General features: G+C 50.6%; 1 protein-coding gene across 4 annotated transcripts in view; it reads left to right on the top strand.

Moving 5' to 3' along the window:
• The window catches only part of CEP290 (centrosomal protein 290), a 1516454-nt gene that overhangs the window by 669229 nt on the left and 824656 nt on the right, over positions 1–22569 (top strand). For all 4 annotated transcript variants that reach the window (XM_085653911.1, XM_085653913.1, XM_085653912.1 and 1 more), the window contains exon 35: positions 17439–17546. In XM_085653911.1, coding sequence (XP_085510037.1) covers positions 17439–17546 — 108 coding nt within the window. The remainder of the gene's footprint in view (positions 1–17438; positions 17547–22569) is intronic.

Raw genomic sequence — 22569 nt, forward strand, 5'->3', positions numbered from 1 at the left:
CTCCGCGTCTCGGTGCAGTCTGAGGAAGAGGTTGAGCGGCTGCTCCCTTCAGGTAGAGACCCCGGCTGGGTGTTTCCCTGACTCCTCGATTCTCCCCAACACTCTTCGTGCCCCTCACAGCCTACCGATTGGCATTGTCGGCCATTTCATTTCTGCCCTCTGTTGGCATACGCCGGGATCGGCGTATATGCAGAGGACGGTTAGGACCATCCGTGCTGTGGGCTGGTAACGTACTTAGCCTGGAGGATTCCAGTGACTATAACTTTTGTTTATTCGTTGTATTGTTTTTGCCTTCATTAAAATAACTAACCCTTCACAAGTGGTTGCGTCCTCATTATCGTGTCTGTTAAACGATCCTGAGACGTTCAGGGCGTTACATCACGGTCCTGGTCGAGGAGGAGGACGAGGGACCGGTGGCGGAGCCGCAGCCACCACCACTCATCTGGTTCCAAGTCTTCGGGTAAGTCGAAGCATGGTAAGAAGTCCAAGAGGCGACATCGCTCTTCGGGCTCCCCTCGCCGGTTGCGAACCTCGGCTGAGGGTTCGGGTGGTACCATCCACGCGGCTTTGTCTGAGCCGCAGGAGTCCCGTCCGTCCCCATACCTGCCGGTCCCTGGGACTGAGGCGACTCTGGTGGAGGTCAGTGCCTTCCTCATGGCCATGAGGAACCTGGATCCGCCGACGACGCCTGCCGGCGCGCCTTCGGTCCCCGCAGGCTCGACTGGGAGGCCTAGCGAGCCGACGACTCCGGTCCCGACGCCGCATGTCCCCGGGGGGTCCAGGCCTGGACCCCAGTCGGCGCCGGTCGACCTCACGACCCCTCCGCCGACTCCTCCGGTGCCACCCCCGGCGCCATCCCCGGCGCCGTCCCCGGACGACGCCGTTTCCCAGTTTAGTCCCGGGACCAGAGCGGCACCGTCCGGCACCGCACGCGACGTCGATGGGTGGCAATTTCATCTTCCGCCCGGCTCCGATCATTCCACCCGTATACCAGGAATCGTATGACGGTGACGACTGGGAGGAGTCTGAGGACCCTCTGGCCCGGCAGGGCCCGTTATCTCAGGACTGGGCAGACGAGCTGGGGGATGCCAGTGGTCTTGACACCTCCCCTGACACTGGCTTCATCTCTCCTCCGACCGTGGCTTCGGAGGAGGGTGCTGCATTTTCTGTGGTGCTGCGCAAGGCGGCCGAAGGCCTTGGGCTGAAGCTACCTGCAGTGGCCGTGAGGACTAACCTCCTCACTGAAGTGCTCCAACCGTCAGCAAGCTCCTCTGAACCTCTGCTGCAGTTTAACGAAGCACTAGTGAACGTTCTGAAGGGCACTTGGTCAAAGCCCTCCACTGTACCTCCTGTGGACCGGAACGTGGCCCGGCGCCACCGCCCTGCACCAGGCGACCCCAGTTTTCTGTCCATGCACCCCACACCCGAGAGCCTGGTTATCCAGGCCTCTACTTCCCAGACCTCCTTCCTGTCCGCTTCACAGGATCGGGAATCCAAGAGACTAGAACAGTTTGGTAAGAAGCTGTTCTCCTCCCTTAGTTTGGGGCTGCGGTCTTTTAACACCGCTTGTCTCTTGGACCGTTATTCCCACTCCCTGTGGGATACGGTGGAGGACGTGCTGCCCCAGTGTCCGGAGAAGGCCCGGACACGGCTCGCCCAGGCTCTTGCCGAGGGGCGGGATGAAGCGCGGCACGCTATCCGCTGTGGACTGGACACTACGGACTCGCTGGGTAGGGCAATGTTGACCACAGTGGCGCTTCGCCGCCACGCCTGGCTGCGGTCCACGAGTTTTTCTGGGGATGTCCAGAGCACCCTCATGGACATGCCCTTCGATGGCAGTCGCCTTTTTGGCGACAAAGGGGATAGTGCGCTGGAGCGCTTTAAGGACTCCCGGGCTACGGCCAAGTCCTTGGGCCTCTCGGCCCTGCGCACACAAACTTCTGCTTTTCGCCCCTTTCGTGGCTAAGGAAGGGGCGCCCCCTCACGTCCGCCTAGCCACAGGCCGCAGAACCAACCTCCACACGGACGTGGATTCTGCCGAGGCGGTACAGGGGGACAACGTGCCGGTCCATCCACATCTACCCCGGCAGCATCCGCCTCAAAGCCCTCGTAGTCCGTGCTTTCAGGCCCATTCCACGCCAGTGGGAGGCCGAGTTCTCCATCACCTGCTCCACTGGCATTCCATCACATCGGACAGGTGGGTGCTGCAGATCGTCCGAAGGGGCTACTCCCTCCCCTTCGAGGCGACCCCTCCAGCCATGCCACCGCAGTACCACCGCATGTCGGGGGATCACTTGAATCTTCTACAGGAGGAAGTTACGGCCCTCTTGGGCAAGGGGGCCATCAAGCGCGTTCCTGGTCCAGAAGTAGGTCGTGGTTGTTATTCCCACTACTTTCTGGTTCCCAAGAAGGGCAAAGGGGGCCTGCGCCCTATCTTGGACCTCAGGAGCGTCAATGCCTTCCTCCGGAAGGAGAGGTTCAAGATGCTCACCTTAACTCAGGTTCTGGCTGCCCTAGACCCTGGAGACTGGATGGTAGCGTTGGACTTGCAGGACACTTATTTCCACATCCCCGTCCTGCCGTCCCACCGGCGTTACTTGCGGTTCGCGGTGGGCCAGGAGCATTTTCAGTTTACCGTGCTCCCCTTCGGCCTCACCAGTGCCCCTCGGGTGTTCACGAAAGTGATGGCGGTGGTCGCAGCTCATCTGCGCAGATTGGGGGTTCCAGTCTTCCCCTATCTCGACGACTGATTGTTGAAGGCGGGCTCGCCCCAGGCAGTCATCTCCCACCTCCAGACTACGGCCGACCTTCTACATTTGCTGGGGTTCTCCATCAATGTGCCGAAGTCGCATCTGAGTCCCTCCCAGAAACTCCTCTTCATCAGAGCGGTTCTGGACTCGGCGCAGTTCCGGGCCTATCCTCCGGAACAGCGGGACCGGGATATTCAGCCTCTGATTCCCATCTTTCGGCCTCTATCCCGGGTTACGGTCAGGTTGGTGCTGCGGCTTCTGGGTCTGATGGCCTCCTGCATCCTGCTGGTACATCACGCCAGGTGGCGGGTGCGGGCTCTGCAGTGGGACCTGAAGTTTCGGAGGGCCCAGCATCGGGGCAACCTGTCCGACCATGTCTTGATCTCGGAGGGCACTGCAAGACAGTTGCAGTGGTGGCTCACGGACCGCGATTGGGTCAGTGGCAGATCCCTCTCCCTACCCCAACTGGAGCATATAGTGGTGACGGATGCATTCCTCCTGGGATGGGGGGGCCACATGGGAGAGGCGGAGAGCAGAGGACTCTGGTCTCTGGCGGAGTCTCGGCTCCATATCAACCTTTTGGAATTGAGAGCGATCCGACTTGCACTCAAGGCATTCTTTCCCTCTGTCCTGGGAAGTGTAGTGCAGGTGTTCACGGACAACACCACCGCCATGTGGTACTGCAACAAACAGGGCGGGGTGGGGACGTGGACCCTTTGTCAGGAGGCTCTGCGCCTCTGGACATGGTTGGAACATCAGGGCATCGCCCTGATTGTTCAACATCTGGCGGGCTCTCTGAACGCCAGAGCAGACGAACTCAGTCGCTGGTGCATGATAGATCACGAATGGCGTCTCAACTCGGACGTGGCGCAAGGCCTCTTTCTGCAGTGGGGAGAGCCTTGGTTAGATCTATTCACCACCAAAGAGAACGCGCAATGTTGGCAGTTCTGCGCGTTGGAGTTTCCAAGGCGGCACTCGCTCGGGGACACCTTTCGTCGCGAGTGGAGTTGCGGTCTGTTGTACACCTTTCCGCCTATGCCACTTCTGCCCAGAGTGCTGAAGAATATCAGGCGCAACCGGGCCCCAGTCATCTTGGTGGCTCCGGATTGGACAAGAAGGTACTGGTATCCCGAGCTACTCAGTCTGTTGATCGATCCTCCAGTAAGACTGCCTCTTCAGGAGGACCTTCTGTCGCAGCAGCAGGGGACGTTCCTCCACCCAAACCTGTCCAGTCTCCACCTCCATGCGTCGAGACTGAGCGGCGACAGTTGATGCCATTTGACTTGCCTCCTGAAGTTTGCGATGTTATTCTGGCATCCAGGCGTCCCTCCACCAAATCGGTATACGCCTGCAGGTGGAACAAATTTGTGGCATGGTGCGCAGCAAAGGCTGTAGATCCCCTTTCCGCCCCTCTTTCTGAGGTTCTCCTCTTCCTTCTTTCCATGGCCCAGCAGGGCTCTGCTCTGGGCACTCTTAAAGTTTATCTTTCAGCTATCTTTGCTTTCCTACGGCTTCCTGATCAGCCTTCTCTTTTCAAATCCCCTGGTGTTTCCCGTTTCTTTAAGGGCATTACTCACATGTTTCCTCCTGTCCCTTTCGTAATGTCTCAGTGGGATTTGAATCTTGTATTGACATATCTGATGTGCGCTCCCTTTGAGCCACTTCATAATTGTCCCCTTCGTCTGTTGACACTTAAGACTGCTTTCCTGGTGGCCATCACCTCTGCTAGACAGGTGAGTGAGCTCCAGGCTCTCTCTTCTAAGCCTCCTTTCCTTTCTGTCCATCTGGACAAAGTTGTTCTCAGGACTCGTCCTTCCTTTCTTCCTAAGGTGGTGACTGCCTTTCACATTGGGCAGTCTGTTACGCTGCCCACCTTCATTCCGCCTCTGCATCCCTCGAAAGAGGAAGAGAGGCTCCATCGTCTGGACCCAAAACGGGCGCTGTCCTTCTATTTGCACCGCACCAAGCAGTTCCGGGTGGACGGCCAACTCTTTGTCGGTTACGTGGGCGCTAAGAAGGGACGAGCGGTGCACCAACGAACCATCTCTCGGTGGGTCGTTTTGTGTATCAAGGCCTGCTACTCCTTAGCTAAAAAGGAACCTCCTGTAGGGCTGAGGGCCCATTCTACTCGGGCCACAGCAGCGACCACTGCTCTGGGCCGGGGAGTCCCCTTGCAGGACATTTGTAAGGCAGCAACGTGGGCCTCGCTGCACACATTTGCCAAACATTATTGCCTGAACAGCCAAGTCCGGAGAGACGGCTTGTTTGGCCGTTCTGTTCTCCAGGACTTTCTGGTTTGATCTTGGTTCGCAGACCCACCACCGGGGTTGGTATTGCTGGGGTATCTATTCTAAGGTGAGGAATCTAACTAACGTGTTTCTTTCAGATGCACAAGTTACTTACCTTCTTATGGATACATCTGCCAGTGGATTCCTCACCTTGTGAATATCCCCTGCGCCAGCATTCCACGGAACTTTTCTTTCCCAGCACTCCACGTCGACGTGGGCGACGTCACAATGCGCCGGCTCCGCTCGCGACTCGGATCGACGTCACCGGAGCCATAAGAAGCCTACGTCGGCGTGATGACGTCAGTTCCCTTTTTTCCGCGCCTTCGACGCGCAACGGTTTTTTTCCAGTGCTCGTTGGCTACTTTGTAATTTAGCCGTGTTAATCTGTTGAATCCAGTATGTCTTCGACTAGGAAGTCGGGATTTAAGCCCTGTAGGGAATGTGGAGGTCTAATGTCAATGACTGATCCTCACCAGAACTGTTTATGGTGCCTCTCTTCGGAGCATGACATGGAGGAGTGCGGATGCTGTAGGAGCATGAACCCGAAGGCACTCAAGGAGAGGAAGACCAAGCTCTTCATGAAGAAGATCGGTGAGGAGAAGAGAGGAAGGAAGAAGGAGAAGTCGAAGAGGGGGTCGTCGACGTCGGAGTCTTCGAGGTCAAAGAAGCACCACAAGAAGAGGAAACATTCTTCTCGACGTCGGTCCTCGAGGTCCAAGAAGTCGAGGTCGAGGTCTGCTTCGCCCCTTCGACGCCGGAGCAAATGCTTGTCTCCTTCTCCGTCACCTTTGAAGTCACCGAGGTGTTCTCCTTCGAAGAAGCAGACTCCGGTTCAGTCCCCGACGCGGTCATCGGATCCGTCTAAGGAGTCGACTCCGGAACGGGTGGAGTCGGATGCTTCCTTTCATGAAGGTGAGCAGGAGGAGTCTGTTCCGGTGCCTGAAGAGTCTGAGGCTCCGGTTGAAGATACTGTGGAGCCGATGCCGGTGACTCCACAAGGAGGTACAGGACCTGTTCCTTTTCCTCAGTTCCCGGCTCCAGGTACTGATTCTACCGGTTTCTTAAATGCTATGTATGGCATTTTTAATAGGGCAGCCTACCCATCCGGAGCACCTACTGGTCCCGTGGGTCCGATGGCATTTACACTAGGGGTGCCGTAGCAGTACGCTCCGGCCCCCTTTATGCCCTTTATGCCGATGGCGCCATCTTGGCAGTTTCCGGTGCCGCCTGGGGATCCGATTCGACCTCGGAAGGACCAGCGGGCTTCGGAGCCTTCATCGACGCCGACTCCATCGGCGCCGCGTCCGGCGCCGCCGACTCCACCTTTGGCGCCGCCGACTCCGGTACCTCTGGCTCCTCCGACGCCGCGTACGGCGTCGTCGACGTCGGCCCCTCGGATCCGGTCGAGGAGGGAGGCCCAGAGGGTGTTGGAGGAAAAGAGATATCGGATGGATGTGGAAGAAGGTGAGGTTGACTCTTCCTCGGATGATTTTGAAGGTAATGATGAGGCTAGTGGTTTGGATACAACCCCAGAGTGGGAGCATGCATCTGCCAGGTCTTCTCCGCCTCAGGAATTGGCTCCTTATCATGTGGTAATCAAGAAGGTGGCAGAACTTTTGAATTTGCAGCTGCCTTCTGTGGAGTACAAATCCAACTTGCTCACAGAGGTGTTGCATTCTCCAACTTCGTCATCAGAGCCCTTGTTGCCTTTCAATGAGGCCATCTTGGAGCCGGTCTTGGAGGTGTGGAAGAAACCCCTTTCACCTCCGGCGGTGTGTAGGCAGGTGGCAAGAAGATACAAGGTTGCACCAGGGGATCCTGGCTTCTTGTCCACTCATCCTTCTCCACTCATCCTTCTCCGGACAGCTTGGTGGTGCAGGCTTCATGTTCCAAGCATGCTTCGGGTGCCTTCCCTCAGTCTCCGGCTGACAGGGAATCTAAAAAGGTTGATCAGGCAGCCAAGAAGACCTTTTCCACGGGGAGTATGGCGTTGAAATCAACTAATGCCACATGCCTGTTGGGACTTTATGTGCATGCACTAATGGACTCCATTAAGTCTTTGGCCCCTAAGTTGCCTGAAGGGGATAAGTCGTCCTTTTTGGAGGTTGTGTCGGACACTCAGGCGGCTGCCAGACAAGTTATCCAATCAGGGTTGGACACTGCGAACTCTGTGGCAAGGATCATGGGGTCATCTGTTGCTGCAAGGAGGCAGGCCTGGCTCCGTACCTCTGGGTTTTCAGCTGATGTGCAGGCTACGCTGGTTGATCTGCCTTTTGACGGACAGAGGCTGTTTGGGGAAAAGGCGGATTCTGCCCTACAGCGGTTTAAAGATAGCAGGCAGACTGCGAAGTCCTTGGGTCTGCAAGCTCCTGCTCGGGGTTCGACCTTTCGAAAATTTAGGGGATTTGGAAGATTGTCTTTTCGCTCTTACCGGCAGCCCCAACAGCAGCAGCAACAACAGCAGCAGAATCCCCTCTATAAGTCCTATAGAGGGAGACAAAAGGGTCGGAGAGGATCTGGTCGCAACCCCTCTTCTTCCTCCTCCTCCTCTGCTCCCAATGAGGCTTCAGGGAAGCAGCCCTAGATCCCCCATCCCGGATCATGTACGACCTGTGGGGGGTCGGGTGTCCTACTTTCTACGGGGTTGGAAATCTGTTACAGCAGACCTTTGGGTTTTGAACCTCGTAGAGACTGGGTACGCCCTTCCCTTTCGGGAGTTTCCTCCCCCTTACCCTCCTTGCCAAGGTTATTGCTCGGAAGACCATCTTCTTCTCCTGCAGAAAGAAGTTTTAGCCTTGATTCAGAAGGGTGCGATAGAGGTGGTTCCAGAGCAGGAAAGGGGTCAGGGTTGCTACTCCCGGTATTTCCTGATTCCAAAAAAGGACGGAAGGTTGCGTCCGATTCTGGACCTCAGAATCTTGAATTTTTACCTGAAGCAGGAGAAATTCAAGATGCTGACCCTTGCGCAGGTTCTTCAAGCGTTGCAGCAAGGAGACTGGATGGTGTCGCTCGACTTGCAGGACGCGTACTTTCATGTTCCAATCCTGAAGTCGCACAGGAAGTATCTCCGTTTTACGGTTGGGGCTCAACACTACCAGTTTGTGGTCCTCCCGTTTGGTCTTACTACCGCACCTCGAGTCTTCACGAAGGTGATGGCAGTGGTGGCTGCTCATCTCAGGAGGTCGGGGGTTCCAGTTTTCCCCTACCTGGACGACTGGCTTCTGAAGGCAGAGTCCCCAGAGATGGTGCAGCATCATCTGCAGGTAACATCTCAGCTGTTATTCGACTTGGGTTTTTCGATCAATGTGCCCAAATCTCACCTGGTGCCCTCGCAACGCAACCTGTTCATAGGGGCGGTACTGAACACTACTGTGTGTCGAGCATTTCCTCCTCCACAAAGAATTCTCGACATTCAGGAGATGGTCCCCTTATTCCACAATGGAGCGGTTGTTCCAGTTCTGAAGGTCCTTCGCCTGCTCGGTCTGTTCGCTTCCTGCATTCTGTTGGTCAACCATCCGCGCTGGCACATGAGGGCGCTCCAGTGGTGCCTCCGCAAGCAGTGGTATCAGCACAACGGGGATCTCGGGGAGTCGATCAGGATCTCCGGAGAAGCTGCAGCGGATCTGTCTTGGTGGAGCGTGGAGGGCAATCTGTCTCAAGGGAAGCCCTTCCATCTAACTCCATCGGTGGCCACAGTGATAACGGATGCATCCACTCTAGGGTGGGGTGCACATCTGGGGGATCTGGAGATCAAAGGACTTTGGTCTCCAGAGGAAAGGTTGCTTCACATCAACCTTCTGGAATTGCGGGCGATTCGTTTGGCGCTCAAGGCCTTCCTCCCTTCCCTTCGCGGTCAGTCTGTTCAAGTCCTGACGGACAACACGACCGCGATGTGGTATATAAACAAACAGGGAGGAGTGGGGTCTCTTTGTCTCTGCAGAGAGGCTCTGCGTCTCTGGTCCTGGGCTCAGGACCATCGGATTTGTCTGATGGCAAATCATCTGGCCGGGGTGCTGAACGTGCGTGCGGACAGTCTCAGTCGGCAGTTCTCCGCCGACCACGAGTGGAGGCTCCATCCGGAGGTAGTTCGTCACGTCTTTCGGACGTGGGGGACTCCTCGGGTGGATCTGTTTGCCACTTTCGAGAACGCGCACTGCCCGTCATTCTGCAGTCTCCAGTATCCGATGCAGGGGGCGTTGGGGGACGCGTTTCAGTTGAGTTGGGGCTCACGACTCCTTTACGCGTTTCCTCCCATACCCTTGATTCCTCGGGTTCTGAGGAAGATTCGCCAAGAGCGGGCCCAAGTTATATTGATTGCCCCGGATTGGCCAAGAAGGGTGTGGTACACAGATCTTCTCCACCTCTCCTCGTGCCCTCCGCTCCGTCTCCCTCTGAGGGCAGACCTCCTCTCGCAATCGGAGGGGCAGGTTCTACACCCCCACCTCCAGAGCTTGCACCTTCATGCCTGGAGATTGAACGGGGCAACCTGAGTTCTTTCTCTCTCCCGCCTGATGTGGTGGATGTTATTTTATCGGCCAGGCGACACTCCACCAAGTCCATTTACTCCTACAGGTGGTCCAAGTTTGTTAAATGGTGTGGAGAGAGATCCATTGACCATTTAAAAGCCCATCTTTCTGATGTGCTTCAGTTTGCTCTTTCCTTGGCTCAGCAGGGTTGTGCTGTGGCCACGGTCAAGGGCGCCTTATCTGCTTTTCTATGCCTCCCAGATCAACCGTCTCTTTTTAAATCTCCGGTTGTTCTGAGGTTCATCAAGGGCCTTACAAACATGTTTCCTCCTACTCCATTTGTAATGCCTCAGTGGGACCTTAATCTTGTCTTAACCTTTCTAATGGGGTCCCCGTTTGAGCCTCTACATAGCTGTCCGTTGAGGCTGTTGTCCTTTAAGGTGGTTTTTCTTGTAGCCATATCCTCGGCAAGGAGGGTAAGTGAGCTTCAAGCTCTTAGTTCCAAACCTCCTTTTCTTACCTTACATGCTGAACGGATGGTTCTCAGGACCAGGGCTGCCTTCCTGCCAAAAGTTGTTACCCCTTTCCATTTGGGGCAGTCTATTACCCTCCCTGTTTTCTATCCACCCCCTCATCCATCCAAAGAGGAGGAAAGACTCCATCGCCTTGACCCAAAGAGGGCTATGAGTTTTTATCTGGACAGAACCAAGGACTTTCGCCTTGATGACCAGCTCTTTATTGGCTACGTTGGTCGTTCTAAAGGTAAAGCGGTGCACAAGCGCACGCTATCAAGATGGATAATACTGACCATCAAGATCTGCTACGCCCTGGCTGGTAAGACTCCTCCTGAGGGTATTCGTGCTCAATCTACTAGAGCTAAGTCTTCAACATCTGCTTTGGCCCGGGGTGTTCCCGTGGCAGACATTTGTAAAGCCGCGACGTGGGCCTCCCTCCATACTTTCGCGAAGCATTATTGCTTGGACTCAGAGATGAGGAGGGAGGGCCACTTCGCGCGCTCTGTGCTTCAGGACTTTTTGGTATAGAAGGATGGACACCCTCCTCCTGGAGTGGGGACTGCTGTGGGAATCTATTCACAAGGTGAGGAATCCACTGGCAGATATATCCATCAGAAGAACAAGTTACTTACCTTCGGTAACGCTTTTTCTGGTGGATACAGTATCTGCCTGTGGATTCCTCACTGACCCACCCGCCTCCCCGTTGTCCGTCCTTCTATGCTTGATGTCGTGTTGCTTATGTTTCAGTTTACTGGTATTTCAAGTTGTATTTATTGCTGCCAGACGCATTATGTCTTTCTTTTGCCTTTTTATTTATTCTTCACACTGTGTGTGTTGCTTTGCATATTGTGTACTGTGTATGCTGTGTATGTTTATTGCTGTCAGTCCGTCCATGTGCCTCGAAGGCACGGAAAAAAGGGGCGGAACGGACGTCATCACGCCGACGTGGGCTTCTTATGGCTCCGGTGACGTCGATCGGAGTCGCGAGCGGAGCCGGCGCATTGTGACGTCGCCCACGTCGACGTGGAGTGCTGGGAAAGAAAAGTTCCGTGGAATGCTGGCGCAGGGGATATTCACAAGGTGAGGAATCCACAGGCAGATACTGTATCCACCAGAAAAAGCGTTACCGAAGGTAAGTAACTTGTTCTTCGGTAACGATATATCTGTAAGAAACATTAGTTAGTTAGATTCCTCACCGACCCACCCATCCTCCCCGTTCTGCAATCCGATATCTAGGGTTGAGGTTATCCCTTTCAGGGCCCTAGAAGTTTTTTGGCACCAGTGTCGGTCTCTTGCATGGCTCTGCGTTCCTGGCGCGGAAAGCTATGTACAAGAACTGACATCAGCGTGCGAGGGCGGCGTCTAAGTACTCCGATGTCATCCCGGCGCACGACGACGGATGCGGAGCCGCAGACGACGCCTAGCGAAGCGCAAGGGTATTGCTGACAAAAATCTTTCCGGATCCAGCCTGACGCCTGGGGATATTCTAAAGGTGAGGAATCTAACTAACTAATGTTTCTTACAGATATATCGTTACCGAATGTAAGTAACTTGTGCATTACTCTCTGTACTTTTTGTTTCCCAAAAAGGATGGCTGTCTTTGTCCATTCCTCGATCTCAGGCTCCTAAAGTTCTTTCTCCGCAGGAAAATTTCAAGTTTCTGTCCCAGACTCGGGTTCTTTTAGTGCTGAAAATGGAAGACTGAATGATATCCCTCAATTTGCAGGATATGTCTTTCCACATAAAGTTCTGCAGTGTCATAGATAAATGTGATTTGTGGTAGTGTCCACTCACCACCAGTACACGGTTCTCCTGTTTGGTTTAAGATTGGCATCTCAGGTCTTCACAAAGGTGATGCTATTGGCAGTAGCCCATCTCAGTAGGTTGGGAATCCCGGTATTGCCATACATGGATGACTGGCTACTTAAAGCTGGGTCGCCACAGACAGTAATGTTGCTGCACTTGCAGTCTACAGCAACCATGTTGTTCGATCTTAGCACTTCTTGAGCCTTCTCACCTCCTCCTGTTCAAAGGGGTAGTATAGAATACAATGTTGGTCTGGGCCTTCCCTCCTTCACAGAGGATCTGAGATATTCGAGATATGTTTCTGATGATTTGGGACGGGTTTTGTATTCCAGCCCTGATGGTCCTATGCCTGATAAGTCAGCTGGCTTCCAGCATCATCCTGGTCGCCCACTATCATTGGCTCTTCAGTAGTGCCTCTGGAGGCAGTGGTTCCAACACAAGGATATCTGTTGGACACCATTGTGATCTCTCTGGCCACTGTGGCAGGTCTAGCTTGGTGATCAGTGGAGGAAAACCTGTCAAGTGTAACAACCTTTTACCCACTTCCTGCTGTGACCACAATTGTGACTGATGACTCCACTCTATGGATGGCTGAACATCTGAAAGAGGGGGAGATAAGTGGCCTCTTGTCTCTAGAGTAACAATTCATCCCGTTTTTTTTGACAATTTTTGTGGGCAGTTTTTTCATAGCAGTTTTGTATAGCACAAGCTTGACCCAAAGGTATCAGAGCGCTTATATGAGCACCAGTTGCATTAGAGGAACACATCTATTTTCAGGCACAGGGAGATTAAGTGATTTGACCCGAATCACAGGATGTTGGAGCCTCCCGCCAGACTCGACTCTGGTTCCCCAGCTTCAAAGTCAGACGCTCTAGCCATTAAGCGCAACATGCTCTTCACATCAACCTGCTCGCATTGAGGGTGATTCTTCTGGTGCTCAATGCCTTTCTCTTTTACATTCTTGGCCAGTCAGTCCAGATCTTAACCAAAATGCGACTGCAATGTGATATTATGTCAATAAACCAGAATGAGTGGAGTATCATATTCTCTGTCTGGAAGTGTTGAAACTTTGGGTCAAGGCGCGCCAGCATGGCATTTCACTGGCCGACAACCATCTTGAAGGTACCCCAAAAGTTAGTGCAGACAGCCTGAGCTCTCGTCACCTTGCCAACCATTGATTGTGCATTCACCCAGAGGTGGTGCAAAACATCTTTCCTCTCCGTGGCATGCCTCAGGTGGATCTTTATGCCACTCTTGTCAGTGCATATTGCCCACAGTTATGCACTCTCCACCATCTGCTAAGGGGAGCCTTATGGGACATGTTTTGTTTGAGGTGGAGCTTTTCACTTCACTATGTGTTTCCTCCCATATCTTTCATTCCTGGAGTTCTGAGGAAGGTTAGTCAAGACTGGGCTCAAGTAATTCTCATAAACTCAGACTGACTAAAAAGGGTGTGGTATGCAGACTTTCACACCTCTACTCTCAGTACGATTATCCTCTCTCTGTCAGAAGAGCAGATTCTGCACCTCAACCTACAGAGCCTCCGCTTTTCTTCCTGAAGATTGAACTGGTTCATCTGAGTTAATTTCAGCTGACAAGGGGAAGTAGTGGATGCCCTTCCGTCTGCTTGCTGTGATCCCACCAAAATGGTGTACTCTGGAAGGTGGAACAGATTTGTCGCTTGGTGCACTCACAACACAGTGGATCCATTGAGAGCCCACCTGTTGGATGTCCTCAAGTTCGCACTTTCATTTGTTCATCAAAGTTGTGTTGTTGGGACTGTTAAAGCCTTCTCTGCTTTCCTCTACCTTCTAGGCTAGCCAGCTCCTTTTAAATCGCCCATTGTTATTCAGTTTGAGAAGGGACTGACTAACCTAGTCCCACTACGTCAATTTTGTTTTGCCATTCTTGATGGGGTCTCCATTTGAACCCCTTCATAGTTACCAGATGAGGTTTTGATGTTAAAAACAGTTTTTCTGTTTATGATCACCTTGACGCGGCATGTGAGTGAGTTGCAAGCACTAAGTGTTTGCCCTCTGTTTACATGCTTTCTACCTGACAAGTTGGTCTTTACAAACAGAGCTGCTTTCTTGCCAAAGCCAGTGACCCCTTTTTATTTGGGTCTTTTGCTAGACCCTTATTTCTTTTTACAACCTTCCCTCCTCTCAACCCCCCCTCTGCTGAACCCCAGTAAGGAGGAGAGACTTCCCAGGCTGGATCCCATCATGGCAGTCATTTTTATATTGACCATACTAAACACATTAGAAATAATTACCAGTTCTTTGTAGGGCACACCGGCAGAAGAAAGGGCAAAGCAGTACAGAGTAGAACCATATCTGGATGGGTCTTCTTAATGTATCAAAATGTGCTATGCCCTTGCACATAAGGAACTGCCAGAGGGCATAGGTGCCCATTACACCAAAGCAAAATCCTCAAGGTAGCACCTGTGGGCAAAATCTGCAGCGGGTGTGACATGGGCACCCCTTTATAAATCCGCTAAATATTAATTCTGAGGTTCAGGTATGAGACGGGATGGCCATCTTGCTCGCTCCATCCTCCAAGATTCCCTTGTCTGACCATTCATTCAAACCTACCACCAGTGGGGTTACTGCTTGGGAATCTATTCAGAAGATGAAACATCTGCAAGTAGAAGTATCCATCAGAGGATAAGTTACTTACTTTTGGTTAATGATTTTTCTGGTGAATATTCTAAACACAAAAATGAGGGGTGGGGGGGAGGGTCTAAAAAGTCACATTTTTCATTTTAAGTTCCATACATTCCTTATTCTTTGATGTAGAAATAAAACTGCTGAAAGTAATAACACCTAACTTAGCACGAAAGTAGAGTTCCTTAAGGAAGGATTTTTGCTTAGTTTTGTTTAAATCCATTCAGTAATTTTTGAAAAATTAGCATTTACATTTTTTTATAATCTGGGTATGAATAGGTTACATTTTAGTGATATTTGGACTGTGACTTGCATGTCAAATGTTCAAGGCCAGCATGTCAAAACAAATGTGTGTTCCCATTTAAGCCTCCATAGGAGCTTTTACTTTCAGCTGCAGCAAAAATCACTGCAACAAATTCCCTCCTCAAAGATCAAAAATGAAATAAAGAAAAATGTGTTCATGTCAGTGTCCATGGCCAATTTTTGATGATGTGGATTCGACACACCCAAAATGCGATCCATAGTCTGTAGCCTCATTGCCAAGGAGCAGACAGTGAGCACTATTTTTGGGTGTGGCGAGCCTGTGGCATCAACAAATAGCCTGAGTACCTCACAACACATTTCAGGGTATATACATTTTTTTTTTTTTAAATTGACAAAAACCTCATCTTTGCCCAAATAAGGTGGGTCACTTGGCGGAGCCCAGGCTTCATATTGTATTTTAGGGAAATGTTCCCTTTCAACTTTCTTTTTGTGCACCTGGGCTACGGGTTCGTATCACATTTCGATGGACATTCTAACCTTTATAATGTTTAAAAGGTCAGATATCATTACACCACATGAAACAGTGTATTGGCCCTTGCAGAAAGAGGACCAGCCATTATTTTGTTAAGAGCATGTGACCCGAACAGGTGGAGCTGTTATTCACAGCACATTTGCGAAGCTTTAATGACAAGCCTGGCAGGAAAATTATTTTGCTCATAATAAGGGGCAATTTTGTAGCTGTAGTGTTTACCACATGATTATGGAACTACCATATTTGCAATATAATGTGCAGATTTCACATAAAGTGTTGTTTCTCTAGCTCAAATGAATAAAAATAGTGCCAAAGAGTGTTCTGCGTAACTTCCTAGTGGGCCTGACGACGACAACTCTTTGCTGAGTAGTTTTGGGGCTATCATTCAACTAGGAAACCTGTATTTCACAAGTATATGTGAAATATTTAAATATTTGACATATTTCTCAGTTCTCCATGAAATACAGGTTTTGTACAACTGCATTTTGTACAATAAAAACACCCAAATGGATGAATGGCTGGATCTAGCAAGCTAGCTGACCTCACCTTTCTGGAGATTAGTTTTTTAGTGAACGCCTAAGAGCTCATCCAAGTCCCTCTGCATTAAAGTGATTATGAAATCCAGTGCTCCAGAGAGTATTGAAAAATCGCTTTGGCTACAGTGACTGTATACAGAACATTTTAAAATGGCTTAGGAAACCGCTTTATTGCACACCAAGGATATTAATAGGCAGTCTAGTAATTGCTGTGGCTGGCCTCAGTAGGTGAAATTTGATTTGGCAGGATTTCAAACAAGGTGCCTTCCAGTTCATGCTTAATCTTTTACTGTAGTTCATGAGACTCTGTGACCGTGCAGCTATCAACCTGGCTAAGCAGATTCATAACCTGCCTCTACTTACCTCAGGTAGGATATACACTCTGAAACCCAACAAACCTGTCCAAACCCTTAAGTGCGATTATACATTCAATGGCAGCTTGGCACAGGGATTGTGTCATTGGCAGAGAAGATAACACGTATACGTTCTCCTAATCTCTTGAGGTAGATTAGTTATTCTTGCCCTTAGCTCAGTTTGAACTATGAAGATTACACATTAGAGGAGTAGGAACCCATCCCTGAATTAACTGGAGTCTGTTATAACAATCCATCTGAAATCATCAGCCCTGGAATACCTCATAACAGCTCTACAGTCACTTTAAATCTCTAGGCTGAATTCTGAGAGTTGGTGGAATGACCCAGTTCAGAAGTTTCTAAAATTACCAACCACTTCCCAATTTAACCTGTTTAGAACATCAGCAATTGCAAAGTTCAGGTTTGTAACCCCTAAGGAACCTCTGTGTTATCAGCATTAGTGTCACCATATTGTGGAATGTAGTTTATACTTGATTAATACCCGTTTTGAATTTCAGTGGTCTTAAATACCAGGCTAGTTTCTGTGGATGATAGTTCATCACTTTCGCAAATGCTTTCCCAGCTGGAATCAACATGGCTGTTAGCCAGTAATTGTGAATATATTTTTGGACACTTTATATGTATTGGAGTCAATCATTCCTTTTCCATTATGAGCACTGAAATCTATTATGCAAGAAAGTGGACAAAGATGTGATGCCCACTGTTGTGGATGCAATCTTATTGCTGTGTTGGACTGAGAGTCCAAAACGTTCAAAGAACTGTCTCTGTAAAACAACATAAATGGCCCTTGGCTCAGCATTGTTAAGATATGCTGTGTCCCTACATCTTTTCTTTTAGGAAGACTATCCTGTATGTTCTTAGTTGCTGTTCCGCTCTTTTCTGCAAACATTGCACCTTGATTGTGAGCTATTAATTTGGGTCAATCCTTAAATATCGATCTATCCTATCTCTTAGTCAAACATAAGTAACTGAATGAACGACCAATCAGGGGGTTATGGATAACAGGTATTAGTACAATGGGGAAGAGAGTAGAGGCTTCCAGTTGGCCTAACAAAGCATTTACCACCATCTCTTCACTGCCCATACGAGGAACTGGCATCCTGTATGTAAAAATAGAAGTGGTGGAGATGCTTAAGGACTTTGAATACCAGTGCCAATACAGTGAGTATGTTCTCCCAACTGCTGTATGCTGTGCATAAAATTATATCTGACAAAAAATAGTGTTCATTCTGTACCTACAGGAGCAAGAAGAAAGTGCAAAGAAGCATGAAGAAGATCTCCATGTCCTATATAAGAAGCTAAATCTTTATTCGGATACTTCGCTTGATAAATTTAAGCACACTGCTTTGGTAAGATTATTTTTGTTGAGATGTAAATCTTTTTTGATTAGCATTTCTCCACCTTGCCCATTGTAAACACTATGACATTTGGTGTATCAATTGATTGCTAGAGATATTACAAATATGTATCTTAACTGAATGATGTTAATGTGGTTATGTTTAAGGAATCCATGTGAACCTTTATTATACCCGATTTATAAAAACCTTGCCCTAATCTTGATTATTTGATAGATCGTCCATGTGCAGGAGGTAAAGGGAAAACACGTGTTCCCCTTTTCTTTGGTACCTCTCTTTTCCCAGTCCTCAGGCTGCTAGATAGCAGGTTTTGGCTTGAGCTGACAGGACAAAGGTGCTCTCTCATCTCTACAGCATAGAGTGCAATATTTCTGTGGGTGGGCTCTCCTCTTACTTAACAGTCTCCAAATTCTTAGTATCTAAAACCCCAAATATTATCAGAGCTGTAGCCACCTGAAATAAAGCAAACCTGTTTGAGACTGTGGCCGCAGATTCCTTACTCTACAATAGCCCCAAGCGTCAGTCTTTATCGGGAAGATTTTTGAGCAGTGACCCTGCACGCTGGAAGGTGGCGCTGTTTGGCTCCACGTCATTGGCGTCTTCATCGTCCCTGCCATAAGGGATGTGCATATTACCTATATAGGTGACACCACAGCGCACTGACGTCAGTTCTTTCCTTTCCGTGCCGGATAGCACTGATCTGGTCTGAGCTATCCTCAGTCATTCTTTTACTGGCTTTTTGCAACTTTTTGTCGTATCTTTTGAGAGTCCCCATGTGAGGAATGCCACTCAAGGGCCCAGCTGATTTCAAACCATGTGGATGGAGCCTGTCACAGGCAGATATCTGTGACAGACCCCCACTTGGTGTGCTTGTGGTGCTTGGACTGTGACCATGACTCCAAGATCTGTGAGGACAGCCACACCATGCACCCAAAGGTGCTGAGGGAGCGATTCCTCAAGCTCCTTGATGTCAGACAACTCCACGACTCTCAAGATCTTGTTCGCAGAGCTGCACACTGCAATTGTCCTTGCACTAAATATCATCTGGGAAATCAGGTAAGTCCCACAAGCACAAAAAAAATCAGGATGTTGTCATCCTCCAATGATTCCTTGCTGATCCTGAGCAGAGCAGAGCAAGACCAAAACTTTCCTCAATGCCCGCTCCAGTGCCGGTGCCCCACAGCTATGCCATCCCCATCCTCGTTCCTGACCCTGACACAGAGCTGGATGGGCGTCACCCAAACCCAGGTCTGGTGCTGACCATGTACTCCAAAGCGGATCAAGTGCCTTTTACTATTGATAGGCCTGTACGGGGAGATGAATACGAGGGGTTTGAGGATGCTTATTGTTATCAGAATCCCTTAGATGAGGAGGACAACTGGTATGTGGAACTGGCAGAGGCCAGTGGGTTAGACACTTTGCCGTTCACTGTTGTATTCTCTCCTCCTACCGTAGCTAGGGAGGAAGGAGCCTCTTTTGCTGTGGTGGTGCATAGGACCTTAATTTGCCCTTACTGGTGGTCAAGACAAACATCTTGTTTGATGTGTAGGAAAATGCCACTTTTTGACATGGTCTACCCCACTTTTTGTTCATTGGTGCTGGTGTTGAATGGTAGTGCGCTGGGTCCCTGCTACCCAGTGCCAGTGCACTTGCCCTAAAAACTATACACATGTTCACCTGTAACCCAATTGGCAAGGAATTTAGCACCCCTGTGAGTCCCTGGTAAATGATACTGCCGGTACCCAGGGCCTGGGTACTAAAGAGGGTCCCTAAGGCCAGCAGTATGGACCACCCTAAGGGACCCACACACATTTGGCATGCAGGATGCGTGAAATGGTGCAAGCCATTCCGAATACACGACATTGCCCACTCCCTGTCTGCACTGCCCAAGTACACTGCATGTAAGCACCCCCAACAGCAAGCCTTAGATCCCTAAGTCAGGGTGCATTATAATACGTGGGAGGGGCATCTACCTGAGCAGATATGCCCCAGTGATGTGTAGTTCCATTGCTAGATTTTGCAAGTGATCAGGAAGACATTTTAAGGATATGTGCGGGACAATAGTCTTTTCGAGTTACCCAACTACATAATGGTTTCCCTCAAAATACTGATATTTGGTATCAAACATCCTGTCTTAATAAATCTGTACTAAGGCCAGTACCGGATTTATGAATTCCCCTTAGAGGTGCCCCTGTATACCACCTATTCACTTAGTGGTCTGGCTGACTTGCATTGACCAGACTGCCACCACAGATGAGTTTTGACCCCCTAAAGGGAAGAAAGTGTCTGGAAGAAGGTGATCACACCTCCAGCAGGATGGCTAGTGAATTTGGCATATCCCGGCCAGAGGCTTCAAAGCTTCTGCCCTCTTTGATAAGCAACCATGGCTTCTCCAGATTCTGGGGAGTGCCATCCCCTGCCCTGAGGCCTATTTGGCACTAAAGCAGGTGGGAAATTATATAGTCAGAAGGGATGTCACACTTACAGGCTAGGCGCACCTCTAAGTTTGTCTACCTGAAGTGGACAGTTAAGAAAGGGTTTCATAATCTTGTTTTTGGTGAAATAGGAACTCTGGGTCAGGATTATGTCCACTTCTCACAGGAAGCGGTCATATCGGTGTGTAGACATCCTACGGGTAAGGTAGCCCATTGGCTACTACACTTCACTCCCCACCTAAACGCCCCATAATTCAGTATTTAGTGGTCCCCCAACACCAAAGACTCAGATTCATCTACCTGGGAACAAAGGAAGGACAAAGGAGAGCAGTCACTGCAAGAACTGAGGACTTACCCTGAACTTGGCACCAAACCCTGCCTTGCTGCTGGCACCTCAACAATTGCACCGACCCGACTCGATTAAAAGCTGTGCATCTTCCTAAGCCCTTGGAGGACTGTCCAGCGCTTTGCCAACCATGTACCATCCACCCTTTAGGTGGAGCCGTCCCTATTTATAGGCAGGCACAGACAGCACTTGTCCGGTACTTCCTCTTGCTGGCCATCGTGCCCACTGAGAGAGCATCTCGCCAGGTCACTGTGGTTCTAGTAGGTCAGCCCCATCTCTCCAGTGACGTTCGAGACACTAGACTCTCCAGGATCCTCCCTGTTCCAATTCCCTGGGTACCCGAGTATTTTTCACAATCAAAGCTTATTGAGTGTCCAGCCTGGATACCACCACCGTAAAAGCTGACCTACTGACAAGGGACTTCAGGACTGACAAGGCCTACACTAAGAATGGCCAGCTGTCTTGTTTTCTTCCTCTCTCCAGGTCCACCCAAAACTGTGAGAGCCTCCAACACAAGTGGTCACCCAGCCAGACACCTCTGCACCCAAGCCTCAGTCCACAGAAACCGAATGCGTCCCCTTGCTCCAGAGACCCCCATTACCGAGCCCCTCGTTGGGTTCTGCCGGACTTTTCCCGAAGTCCCCTTTTGCAGCATCTGTTGATTTGACAAGTCCCTTTAAACTTTTACCGCTGTAGCTCTCCTCACCCAGACACACCAGGGCAGGTAAACCTGATCTTCTGGTTGTTCTTAGAACCTTGGCCCCTCCATCACCTTAAGCCCTATGGGCACCTTCGACAAACACTTGTAAGTTTATGTATGCAGTATATGTCTTTCCCTCGATGAACTGAGAAAGATCTGCAGTGGTGGCTGACAAACCTTGTTTGGGTCAGTGTCAGACACCTCTCCCTTCTCCGGCAGAGTCCAGGCTCCACATCAGCCTGTTTGAGCTTCGGTTAATTCACTTGGATTTGAAAGCCTTTCTTGTATCAAGGGAAGGCTGGTGCCAGTATTCATGGACAACATCTCCAGCATGTGGAACTGCAACAAACAGGGCAAGTTGGGGTTGTGAACCCTTTGTTAAGAGGCTCTGCATCTCTGGACATGGCTGGAATATCAGGGCATTTTCCTGGTGCAGAGGTCACTGAGCCCAATGTTAGTCAATGTAGACTGGGGGTACCCCAAGAGGTTCCGTTTGCGGTAGGTACCTGCAGATTCTGGGCTCAGGCCCTGGGGTTTAGGCAAGCACGGGTGGGGGGGGGTCCACAAGGCAGAACCAACCATACACCACTCGCAGCACAGGTGCGGCCGGGTTCAGGGTGCAAATCACCTGAAACCCCATAATGCAAGTGAATGGGGAATCTCAGTCACACAAAGAGGCTGCAAGCTGGGACAAAGAGGCTGGGCGAAGGTAACCAACAGCTGGGCAGGTAAGTAGAGGTGTTGGTGGACGCCTGGGCACCGTCGACTGGGCTCCCCAAAGCCGGGGTTCTGAGGAAGCATGGGTGCCTTTTGACGTTGAAACTTCTGTACTGGAGCTGGTTGCAGTCAGGGGGACAATTCGAGATGAGGCTGCCGGCGTCTTCATGGAGTCCAGGAAAGGTTAGCCACCGATGGGTTCGAGGTCAGGATCCACTGGGGAGACTTTACTGGCCAGGCGAGCCGCGCAGACTCGGGCCGTAGATGTCGGGTGCAGAGTGGGCAAACATTGTGTTTCCAGCTGGATCCGGAATCATTGAAGTTGGTTTCTTGTTGACAAGGCCGCTGTCTTCGGGAGATCTGGTATTTGCTGAAGTGCAGGCAGTCATCCTCGGTTGTCTGGAAGTCACTGACTGGAGGACAAGTGTCTTCTTCTATGCAGAGTCTTTAAGCGGGCCTAATCACTACTCTTCTTCATGCTTGACTTCTTGGCGTCTTCTGCGTCCTTCTTCTTAGTAGGTTGCAGGATTCTGAGGGTTAAAGGTTCAGGGGTGCACCTAAATACTGAATTTAGGGGGTGTTACAGGCACTGGCAGTTAGTAGCTAATGCGCTACTTACCTTTAGGTTGCATGTACCCTTTGTATGTCCCCTCCCTTTGGGGAGGGGCATCCCCTAATTTAATTGGCTAAAATCCTTATATCCAACATGGAGGATTTTCTAAGGGGGGGGAGGGTCACTTCAGCGCGTACACCTTAGGTATGGTCCTGGCTGAGAGGGGACACACCTGTCCTGACTACTAATTTTCCCACTGACCTTGC

Source organism: Triturus cristatus, chromosome 4_1 (assembly GCF_964204655.1).
Source record: "Triturus cristatus chromosome 4_1, aTriCri1.1, whole genome shotgun sequence".
In the NCBI taxonomy this organism is placed as follows: Eukaryota; Metazoa; Chordata; class Amphibia; order Caudata; family Salamandridae; genus Triturus; species Triturus cristatus.